The following is an 11,874-nucleotide window of genomic DNA, read 5'->3' on the forward strand; positions in this document are numbered from 1 at the left end:
TGAGTGAGGCACAGAAACATCATTTACAGACTGAAAAAAAAAAAAACCCTATGAAAATTAATAAAGCTTTAAAAATAAAAATGTTTTAACACTACAATCTTGTCTAGCATCAGGACCACAAGTACTCCATCTCATAACACTGAAAGCTGTTAAAGTCAACACAACAGAGTATACCTTTTCACATTCCTGCCATTCAGTTCATTTTTGAAAACATAAGGTCAGTAGCTGATAGATGTCTCGAGTCTTTCCTGGACAGCTTACATGTGTAATAACTGCTCTAATTTGGAAGAAGTCCTTATTAGGTCACTGATTAAAACTTCAACATTTTTGTAATGTAAGTCAATCTCATGGCCCAAAACATCAAAGTCTTAGGCTAAAGCAGAGACCTCTGAATACAGCACAAGAAACATCAGAGGTTACTAAAACAATTCATATTGCATGGTGGATAGCATATATCCTGTATACAAGTATTAATATTTAATGTAATGTATTGCAATTTCCTTTTACTTCAACATCCTATAATGGCCTTACTTTCCCATCTCACTCTCCAACAATGGAAATTATTGTATAGCCAAGGCTCTGTATTGCAATCTATATGGAAAAGGCCTGCTGAAGTTCACGGGAGTTTTGAATTGCCAAGGAGCATGGGAGAAGACTTCAGATCCTAGACTGCTAAGCCATGACTGAGTAGTTAAAGATGGGCAGCTCTGTTTGCTGATAAATACAGTGAGCTCCTAACAACAGAACACAAGAATTTAATAATGAAACAGTTAAAAAATGAAGACTTGCCTCAATAAAATTCGACCCCAGTAATTGAATCTGTTCAGAGAAGGTCCGCAGAAGGAGCGATAATAGTCCTAAGCATAATCCTGCCCACACTCTTGCACCTACTATTCCTCATGAATGGATAAACTATTTGTTTCAGCGCAAACCTGAGGCCTTATTTCTATACCCCAACATGACTTCAGACAGTCTGCAAATGTAGCGAGGTAAGAGTGGAAGCACAGATGCTCACTGACATACTGGGAGTCTTCCAAGCTCCCGTCAGTCAGTCATGGCGTTCTGCTGTCCCGCCATGCAGACCACACCCAGGCCATCATCCAGGACATCCTCTGCAGGGCCTGCTGGAGATGACACACAAAGACCCTCCTCCACACATTTTGGAGGAAGCCTTAATAAAAAAGCTGTCTTTGGACTTCTGCCACTTTGAGAGCTTTCAGACAGAACCCTACGGACCCAAAATCTACGCCCCCAAGTCTCCGCAAAACAGTTTGCCCAAACCACCTGAATTCTGCCTTGCTAGTGTCATCAGAGGCGCCGTTTGCTTATGTCTCCCTGTTACGAGTCTGGTCTGCGCTCAGGGAACAGTCATAATGGAAGTGGTAACAGAGAAGCTTAGAAAATAGATTACAGTGACAGGAAGGGACATGAGCAAATTCTCCTTTGCAGGGCTTCATAAGCAGTAAGAATCAGTGTGGTTTCTCCTATAAAGGTTAGAAGCAAGAAAAAAATCTCTTGCAGCCTAGGTGGGGGATGGAAGTGCCCTACCTGCAGCTATGGAGAGCTCAGGAATTGAGAGCCGCGGGCCTGAACCGGAAATTGGAGAGGCTCCACTCTTGCTTGGCATCAGGCAAGCTACAGGATTTATCCTCTTCGTGGATATCCTCAGTGTCCGTGCTGTGGTTGGCACAGCGTGAAGGCACGGCCCCACAGGAGACACTCTGCGCTGCAGAGCATGCAATCCCATTGACTTCAAGGGGAGGAAAAAAGGAAGAGAATTTGTGCCCATCTTTGAGTTCAGTTAATCGTGTTGACTAATCCCTCTAGTTTAATAATTTCAACGCAATTCCTTGCGCTATCCCTTCTATCTGTGGCCATGTGCACCCATGTGTCATCCTGGTTTCTGATCAGTCTTCTTTTGCACATTATTGTGATGGGATAACAGCTAGCTACAGCTCTGCTTATCTCTTCCCCCCCCCCCCCCCCTAGAAATTGCATTGCACTTTTCCCTCTTAATTCTGTTCCTCTGTTACTGCTGGGTCATTTCAAATAGCACTGCCTTCACGCCAGTGCAAGTTATGGATCTCTATCCCTGAACCTGTGATTGCTGGTTTCAAGGTCCTGAGCCTACTGCATAGGCTCAGCAGGGGTGGGGAGGCAGAGATCAAGTTTAAGGAGATCAATAGGTTTTTCTGAAAAACAGCTTTATTCTTCTTATTGAAAATATAATTTTTTCAACTCTTCCGGACACTGAACCAAGTCTGTAGCATAACTCATTTACCTGCAAGTAAAATGAAACCTTTATTTTATTAAAAATACTTCTAAAAGTGCATCATTTAGTATTCTAAAGAATATATTCATATAACATCTAAGTTTATTAAGTGGCTTCCCTCAATATGGAATATGTTCACGATTTCCAGCTGAATAGAATTTCTGCACATTATATATAGCAATATATTTTTGTAGAACAAAAAGATACCTTTTAAATTTGGGAGAATATCTGTTTGATACTTTATCTTCTCTTTCCAAAATAGGTAATTACTTACATTCTAAGACAGTACGAAAATACCATTAAATGTAGAGGTATGAGTGCTGCATATGTGTGTACACACACCCCTCCCGTAGCTCCCCTGTATGTGCACTGTATCAATCTCAAGTTACTCCCCTTAATGACGAACAGAGGAAGAGCGAGGAGATTTCAGAGTCACGTTTAGCAAAGCTGAAAGGTAAGGTGTAGCACTCCCCTACTTTATACTTTGGACGTTACAAAAACGCATGTAAAAGATAAACCAAAACCACCGCTCCGATCAAATATTTTATCCTTTCAGCATGACGCAGAAGTTTAATTTCCACTGATGGGGGGGGTGACCTCAAGACTATTGTACGGCTACTTCACCCCCCTTCACGGCAGCGATTCCCCAGACTGGCAGAATAGAGCAGGTCTATAAATAACTTCCAAAGGAATTGTCTCTCTCCTCACGCACTGCAGACAACTGTTTACATAGATCCCGAGTCCTTACATACTAGGTTCGCTCAGCTCGCGTCCTACGGGCTGTTTCATTTCCTCTTCCTAAAAAAGCCTTGGACGATGCAGGTAGGACTGGAGGCACCCTCCAGCGCTGCAAATCCCCGTTACCAGAAGTTGTGGCTCCCGGCGGCAGGGGCTGGAGCGCGGCCCCGGCTCCAGGGAAATTCCCCGGGGCACCGGGGGGTTGCAATCTCGCGTAATCCGTCCTTAAGCTCCACGGTCCCGGCTGATCCTCCGGCCGCGGGAAATCCCTCCTCCCCACCCCACGAATCCCCGCAGCCACTCCAGGGCCCGGACATCTTTGCTCGCCCACCTGCAGGGGGCTGGCCCGGGGCTCCGGGGAGGGACACGCGTGGGGCGCCCCCGCACCTCCCCGCACCCGGCGGGGCTGCGCGCCCCTGCGCGGCGCGGGGCGGCGGGGAGAGACAAAAGCCTGGGCTCGCTCACCTCCTTCAGCTGCTCCAGCTCCTGCTTGAGGCCGTCATACTCCGCCTCCAGCTCGTCGTACTGCTGCTTGAGGGTGAGCTTCTCCTCCAGCACCACCAGCCCATACTCCGCCGCCTGGATCTTCTCGTGGGTCGTCTCGGAGAGCTCCCGGGTCAGCCGCTCGATCTCGCTCTTGTAATGGTCCGCGCCCTGCAGCACCTCCTCCGCAGCCATAGCCCCGCCGGCACTACCGCGCCGCCGCGCCGCCGCGCCGCCGAGGCAGCCAGGGGGCGGGCGCGACCGAGGGGCGGCACCGGCACCGTCCCCGCCGCCGCCGGCCTGGGGATGGGGATGGGGATGGGGGCCGGGGCCGCCTGCGGCAGCCGCCGCCGAGCACGGGGGCGGGCCGCCCCGCCGCAGCCGCGGCACCCGCCCCCCCCCAACCCCGGCCGCCCGGGAGGCGGCGAGGCCGCGCTCGCCTCCCCCGGCCCTGCGGCGGCCCCGGCTGCCGGCGGCGGCGGCGCCTGGGCCGGGCGGGCGGGCGAGCCCCCGCTGCCCGGGGAGGCGGCGGCGCGCTGGAGGCCGGGGCGGCGAGCGGGGCGGCCGGGAGCGCGCCTTCGTGCGGCGGCTGCCGGCGAGATGCTGCTGCCGGCGCCCGCCTCTTCCCAGGGAGCCGGCACCTCCGCCTCCCTTCCCCAGGGTCCCTCCCCTGCGCTCTTTAAGATGACAGCGTCCTCAGGTTTGGCATTCCCCGCCGGGGAAGAGGGAAAGCAGGGTTAAAGCGCGGGGGCACGGGCAGAAGCACCCGGAGCGGTGGACGCATCACGCCGGGCTGGCATCTTGTGCTCGCTGCCGCGGTGCTGCTCCTGAAGCCGCCCGGGTCCCCCCTCCACTGCGCTCCTGGCAGCGGAGCGGGCTGGCCAGCCGTGGTGCAATTTTAGCGCCTCTTGGTTTTTCTCAGCGTGTTGCAGCGACGGCCACATCAGCGGCGGTGCTGGTAAAAATAGAAAGGGAGATGCAGCCCAGTAAACTGCGGGAGCGGGAGGACAGCCTGGAGTATTCCCCTGCCATTTCGGGAAACTGGGAAGGAAGAGCTGCCCGCTCCCTTCCCTGTCCCCAGTGAATGCACGTGGGAATGGGCAAGGAAACCTGGACATGAAACAGCGGCGGAATCGGTGCATTGAGCTAAGGCCACACTTCCATGACCGTTAGCGCAAGATCTCTGCGCTACTGATTAGACAGCAGGACAAAACTGATTCAGAGCAGATGCGGTCACACCATTGTTTCTCTGTCAAATTAACCGGAGGACCTGATGCATAGATTATGTCAGTTTTATGCTGGCTTTATGCTGGCTGCAGAAAGACAGATGCTACTTGTCCGGCATGAAATTAGAGTGGTGCAGACAGACAGTAACTGATCTCGTACAAAGCCTGCCAGTAAAAAGTTAACACACTGGATTAGGGGCATTTTACATATTTGAACTGGAAGAGTGAGTTCATCCTGGATCAATGTCATAATGCCCCGTGTCACAGCCTTTTTTGTTTGGTACTAGGAGTCTTAAACCCAAATTTACCGTTTCTTCAAACTGTGGCCTGCAAACAGAGACCTGATCCTATTGGTATTGACCAAGTTTTGCTCTAAGTACTAGCAGGATCAAGCTTTCACGCTTTACAAACATCTTTTTTTTTTTTTTCTTTCTAAAATACTAGCAAAATTAGGTCTTTAAAGTTTAACAATTGAGTTAGAATTTCCAGGAAAAGGAAGGTGTTTTTTTTAAAAAAAGAAGTTCCATATAGAAGATGGATATCGCTGCCCACCTATGCAGCACTGTATTGGAAATCAAAGACATAGACTCCCTTTCTTGCTGACCTGTTAATGCAGTTTTAAACACGCCACATCCCCTTTTTACCTCAGCTTCCCCGTGTCTAGGAAAGAGTTAAAAATGTTTAGACTCCTCAGCAAAGTGCTTTGAGATCTGCAAATGGAAGCACTAACACTAGTTATATATGTATACAGTGTATAATATATCTATTTTATAAATATATGTGCATGCCTACATAACTAACACATTGTAATCTAGCCTGCATAAACACTTCTCCTCACTGCCTAGAGAACATAAATGGAAGAAGCTAGCAAAGTAATAGATGTCCTGTCAATTTTGTATCTTGAAAACAGCTTCCAAAAATGCACATTTTTAATAAACTCTAGTGTAAAAGCAAGCGTGAATATTAATGGGAAAGAAACAAATGCAAATATTAATAGGTAAGGAGAGTGAGTGGCTCTCATCGATGACTGAATGTCAAAACAGAGAGGAAAACACCAGTACTCCAACCGTAATTCCAACTGTATACCTAACCTCAACATCCTTTTCTTGAAAGAGGATGAAAGATTCCACAAATCAGAAGAAAAAAAAACCCAAAACCCAAAGCAGGAGCAAAATGTTGTCTCAAGAGCTGTTACAAGTTCTGGTCTAGCTGTCTTCCTCAGCTTGCGACCTAGGCCACTGTGCAAGCAAGCCTTTCGTGAACACTCATTCAGGAATGGATTGGAAAACAAACAGTTTAAGACCAGTGCTGAAAATGAGCAGTTGGGTGAAGGACAATGTGGAAACTGGCTGAAGCAACCAGATGCCAATAGCTAATCTATCTTGAGTGCAACTCCACTTAACATCATTTAGTTGACAATGGCACGCACAACCCAAGGGCAGCCTCACCGCATGTCTGAACATCTGCGCCCCAGAGGGGAAACCTGGCTTGTTAAAATGTGTCAGTTTTTCTGCAATGCCTCACAAGAAAGTTAGGGAGAACCTTTCCTTTTAAAACTGGAAGGAGGCGTGACATCCAGGTATTGTGCACTGTGCAGAAGTTCACAGTGGCTGTGAGAGAGTTTCCATAAACTGGAGGTCCTGTAGCTACGCTAAGTTGAAAACACCCAGCATGCCCGTGATTTGCTATCATTAGTACCCATTTATTCTGTATTGTGCCTCCTAAACATATGCAATATCAAATCTGGCTCCTTTGGTGATATTTGTCTTTCTTTTAGAAGTCTACTACTTTAGAAGTCTTCTTTAGGACAAAATGAGCCTTCCCCAGAGTTGTCGGTTTCTCTCCACTGACTACAGAGGACCTGACACAGATGTATACGTTCAGACATATACATTTAATTAAATGAATCCCACCTGTCGCATCTGTATCTTTTCTTATGGCTTAAAACTGGCACCTACACTCTACTGTCCAGACTCCTCCATCTATATTTATAATGGGCTACTAAGGTCACTGATGGATCTGAAAAATATTCAGGCCCCTTTCCCTGATACAAGTGGCTCCGGTTCACCTCATTCCTGTCTCTCTGGAGATGAGAAAGGATGGGTGATCCTATAAATAGCATCTCAGTTATAGGGAAAGACATCATTAAAGAAGGAAGTGTTGCAGCATGACTTAAACGTGGTCATTCCCTCATGAGGATCTCATAACTGAAACAACATGACCTCCTTTGATGGAGATTTCTTGCTTTCTGGAGTGCCTATAATAATCTATGGATTCAAGTGACTGTACAGTGGTGCCAGCAAAGTGCTGGTCTTGGTCACAGATCTGGTACCTTTAGGAGCATACTTATCAGTGCAGATAGCCCTAAACAATCATATCAGCATTTTAAATAATTTCACTGCCCAGATGTGCATCACCTCACATTGGTTTAAGTCCTGCTACAACGCATTTTCTGCCTCCCCAGCTCAAAAAACATGCCCTGATTTTATTAAAGATTGACTTATCATCCTGCATTGTTATTTCTCCTTCATTGTGGCCTGCTGCACCCCTTTCACATGAATATTTCAAACCAGTCTTTAGTCATTTAGTGACATTCAACATACCCTCATAAAACGAGCCTCCTTATGATTGCATCCATTTCATGGGCAGAAATTGCCCTTTGAATTCCTGGCATGTGACACTGGTAGACTCTTAAACTAAGGATAGTAGGTTCCAGTACCAAAAAATGCTGTTCTGATTACACATTTTTTGAGACAATTGGATATTCAAGGACAGGCAAAATGATACAGTTCAAATCTTGCTCCAGAGAATATTATCCAAATTTCAAACCATTGAAGAAGCATTTAATGACCTATATGAAATGAACTACTGGTTCTACATCTTAATGGAAATGCGGCTATAAAAGCCACCCTGTACTATATATTGCAGATGGCTGAATCACTGCACCTACAGCATACACAGAAATCTCTTTGAGGCTGTTTGTATGGAGCATCTCAGAGGCCCACAGCCCAAATCTAACAACTGCTAATTAGTAGTGCTTGGCAGGCTCACCAGAGTGGCCAAAGGAAAAAAAAAAAGTATAAGGACCAATCTGTCGTTGTTAGTAGGAATGGGATTGATTTCCTGAAAGTGAAAAGAGGGGAAAAGCACTGAGGGAAGGCAGTACGGTAACTGTGCTGGGTCTGGTTTAGAAATAAACAAGTGGCTGTTACACTGCCAAAGCTTCATCTTTCTCGAGTGCTGAATGTAAGCACCACATTTGTAATGAATGACCAGCCTAGAGATAAAAGGGAGGCACTGAGAAGAAAATGAAATTTTAGAAGATATTTCAAGATCCTAGTGCAATAGAAATGGTAATAGGTTTTAAGAAAATTAGTTTATAGGGAATGTTAAGAGAAACCAAACACACGAGCTAATAAACAATAATGCATATAATGAAAAGTAATGACGTTATGCTGATTAACATGAGTGTCAGCATTCAGAAGAAAGACTTTCAAACAGTAGTGTCCTTATGTGAGTCCTCTGTGAGCTACCTTTAAAGGATCTGCAAAGGTAAATAAATAAATAAATAAATAAAACTATTGTCAGGTGGACTTAAATTTGGTGTACAGGACCATGTATCCCCACCAGAATAATTTTGGGCCCCAAAAACCTGAAAAGGTTGAAAACCACTCATGTAGAACATACAGAATCTGAAAGGAAGGACGGGATAAACCAGAACACTTCAACAAGGAAATCACAAAAAAGGACTGTACATAAATGGTTGGCAGGATGTTTTGTGTGTAATGAGCAGGGGTTGGAGAACCAAAAATGAGTTTTGCAAGAAAACTACCAAAAAGTAAAGCGTGAGGACACTTAGGAAACACAGTCAGCAAGAACTAAGCAGCAAACTGATACCCGCAGTATAGAAAAACTACAAAGAATGTGAATTATTACTTTGTTAAACTGAATAATATCACCTCAGCCTGCAAGGATGTTGCTTTCAGCAAGTGTTGCACATGGGTCTTGATTCAGCTCCACAGACGTCAGCTGAGTCTTTTAATTGACAGCACTGCCCCCAGGCTCAAGACCCAGGACACAGCCCTTCCACTCTATGCAGTCTTACAGTACAAAAAAAAAAAAAAAAAAAAAGGCTGAAAGAAGCACAGAAGGGATTATTATGCCTATTTAAACTACTAGGCAATTTCCTGTGACACAAGGAAGACCTGTCCACTTAGAATACTTTGTCCAAACAGCTTCTCAGCAATTTAGCCTAGATAAGTCAGTGTCAGAGTGCAAACTGTTCCTTACCGGACAGATTTAAAACCGGGAGGAGAAGGGAGAACACAGTTTCTCTCAGATGAACAGCAGAAGCATCCATTGCCCAGAGAACCACTACAATCAGGGCCCAGGCAAACTGCAAAGTAGTCGGCCGTCTAGGGCAGCAGATTGTTATGAGACACGAGGGCAAAATAACTATATCCTGAAACACCTTTTTGCTTTTGCCAGAGCTTCAGAAAGCCAGGCACCCACCGCTGCACCCAGTGAGAGGCAGGTGATGTGGAGAGGCAGGACAGCTTGTATTTGGGAGACTGGATCCTTCGAGCAGTGACAAGTTCAGCTCCACTTCCCCACTCTGAGCTTCAGCAGTGCAGCGGGACAGTGTCTCCAGAGCTCGCTGACTGCACTTTGCACCTTCCCCTTCCCTTGTATGGTCCACCCCTGCCATCTTCACCTGCCACTCACTCCTGAGAAGTCCCGAGCCTCTCTGTCTCTGCATTAGAGACGCGGAGGGCTAGAAGGCATCTTAGAGGGTCGTCGAGTCCAATCCCACACATAGGTGGGATCACATACATCAAGACCATTCATGGCTAGGGTTATCTAATATGTTCTTAAAACCCTCAGTGACAGATACACAACAATATGCCTACAAAGCCCTTTCCAATATTTCACCACAATCACGAATGGAAACGTTTCTAATGTAGAGTTTAAACTTTTTTCACCACACATCAAGATGATCTATTCCTATCCTTTGGTAAACACCATGCCCTTTTCATAGTTTCTTCAATGTTTGAAGGCTGTTCAATCTTCTCTTTTCTTCATTAAGCAAATTTCCAGGTTTTTCTCAGACCCCTCAGTCTGTCCTTGTAAATCATTGAATCATAGAATCATTAAGGTTGGAAAAGACCTCTAAGATCATCGAGTCCAACCATCGACCCAACACCACCATGCCCACTAAACCATGTCCCTAAGTGCCACATCTACTCGTCTTTTAAATACCTCCAGGGATGGGGACTCAACCACTTCCCTGGGCAGCCTGTTCCAATGTTTAACCACTCTTTCAGTAAAGACATTTTTCCTCATGTCCAATCTAAACCTCCCTTGGCACAACTTGAGGCCATTTCCTCTCGTCCTATCGCTTGTTACTTGGGAGAAGAGACCGACACCCACCTCGCTACAACCGCCTTTCAGGTAGTTGTGGAGAGCGATGAGGTCTCCCCTCAGCCTCCTTTTCTCCAGGCTAAACAACCCCAGTTCCCTCAGCCGCTCCTCATAAGACTTGTTCTCCAGACCCCTCACCAGCCTCATTGCCCTTCTCTGGACACGCTCCAGCACCTCAACGTCCTTCTTGTAGTGAGGGGCCCAAAACTGAACACAGTATTCGAGGTGCGGCCTCACCAGTGCCGAGTACAGGGGCACGATCACTTCCCTACTCCTGCTGGCCACACTAGTTCTGATACAGGCCAGGATGCCATTGGCCTTCTTGGCCACATGGGCACACTGCTGGCTCATGTTCAGCTGGCTGTCGACCAACACCCCCAGGTCCTTTTCCGCCAGGCAGCTTTCCAGCCACTCTTCCCCAAGCCTGTAGCGCTGCATGGGGTTGTTGTGGCCGAAGTGCAGGACCCGGCACTTGGCCTTGTTGAACCTCATACAATTGGCCTGGGCCCATCGATCCAGCCTGTCCAGGTCCCTCTGCAGAGCCTTCCTACCCTCGAGCAGATCAACACTCCCGCTCAACTTGGTGTCGTCTGCAAACTTACTGAGGGTGCACTCGATCCCCTCATCCAGATCATTGATAAAGATATTGAACAAGACCGGCCCCAAAACTGAGCCCTGGGGAACACCGCTCGTGACCGGCCGCCAACTGGATGTAACTCCATTCACCACAACTCTCTGGGCCCGGCCATCCAGCCAGTTTTTGACCCAGCGCAGAGTACACCTGTCTAAGCCGTGAGCCGCCAGCTTCTCTAGGAGAATGCTGTGGGAGACGGTGTCAAAGGCCTTACTGAAGTCCAGGTAGACCACATCCACAGCCTTTCCCTCATCCACTAGGCGGGTCACCTGGCCATAGAAGGAGATCAGGTTGGTCAAGCAGGACCTGCCTCTCATGAATCCGTGCTGGCTGGGCCTGATCTCCTGGTTGTCCCGCTCATGCCTTGTGAGTGCCCTCAAGATGAACCGCTCCATAATCTTCCCCGGCACCGAGGTCAGGCTGACAGGCCTGTAGTTCCCCGGATCCTCCTTCCGGCCCTTCTTGTAGATGGGCGTCACATTGGCAAGCCTCCAGTCGTTTGGGACCTCCCCCGTCAACCAGGACTGCTGATAAATGATGGAGAGTGGCTTGGTGAGCACCTCCGCCAGCTCCCTCAGCACTCTCGGGTGGATCCCATCCGGCCCCATAGACTTGTGAGCATCCAGGTGGCGTAGCAGGTCATTGACTGCTTCCTCTTGGATTATGGGGGGTTCATCCTGCTCGCCGTCCCTGTCTTCCAGCTCGGGGGGCCGAGTACCCTGAGGATAACTGGTCTGCCTGTTAAAGACTGAGGCAAAGAAGGCATTGAGTACCTCAGCCTTTTCCTCATCCTCGGTGACAATGTTCCCCCCTGCATCCAATAAAGGATGGAGATTCTTCTTGGCTCTCTTCTTGTCATTAATATATTTGTAAAAACATTTTTTGTTGTCTTTAACAACAGCGGCCAGATTGCGTTCTAGCTGGGCTTTTGCCTTTCTCATTTCCTCTCTGCACGACCTAACGAGATCCCTGTACTCTTCTTGAGTCGCCTGCCCCTTCTTCCACAAGCGGTAAACTCTCCTTTTTTTCCTGAGTCCCAGCAAGAGCTCCCCGTTCAGCCAGGCCGGTCGTCTTCCCCGCCCGTTCTTCTTACGGCGTAC

General features: G+C 47.8%; 1 protein-coding gene across 5 annotated transcripts in view; it reads right to left on the reverse strand.

Annotated features, from left to right (window-relative positions):
* BICD1 (BICD cargo adaptor 1) overlaps positions 1–3,706 on the reverse strand; it is a 186,916-nt gene extending 183,210 nt beyond the window's left edge. For all 5 annotated transcript variants that reach the window (XM_076340577.1, XM_076340590.1, XM_076340585.1 and 2 more), the window contains exon 1: positions 3,476–3,706. In XM_076340577.1, the coding sequence (XP_076196692.1) occupies positions 3,476–3,688 (213 nt within the window). In that variant the 5' untranslated portion in view covers positions 3,689–3,706. The remainder of the gene's footprint in view (positions 1–3,475) is intronic.
* Between the last annotated feature and the right edge of the window lie 8,168 nt (positions 3,707–11,874).

Source organism: Aptenodytes patagonicus, chromosome 1 (genome assembly GCF_965638725.1).
Source record: "Aptenodytes patagonicus chromosome 1, bAptPat1.pri.cur, whole genome shotgun sequence".
In the NCBI taxonomy this organism is placed as follows: Eukaryota; Metazoa; Chordata; class Aves; order Sphenisciformes; family Spheniscidae; genus Aptenodytes; species Aptenodytes patagonicus.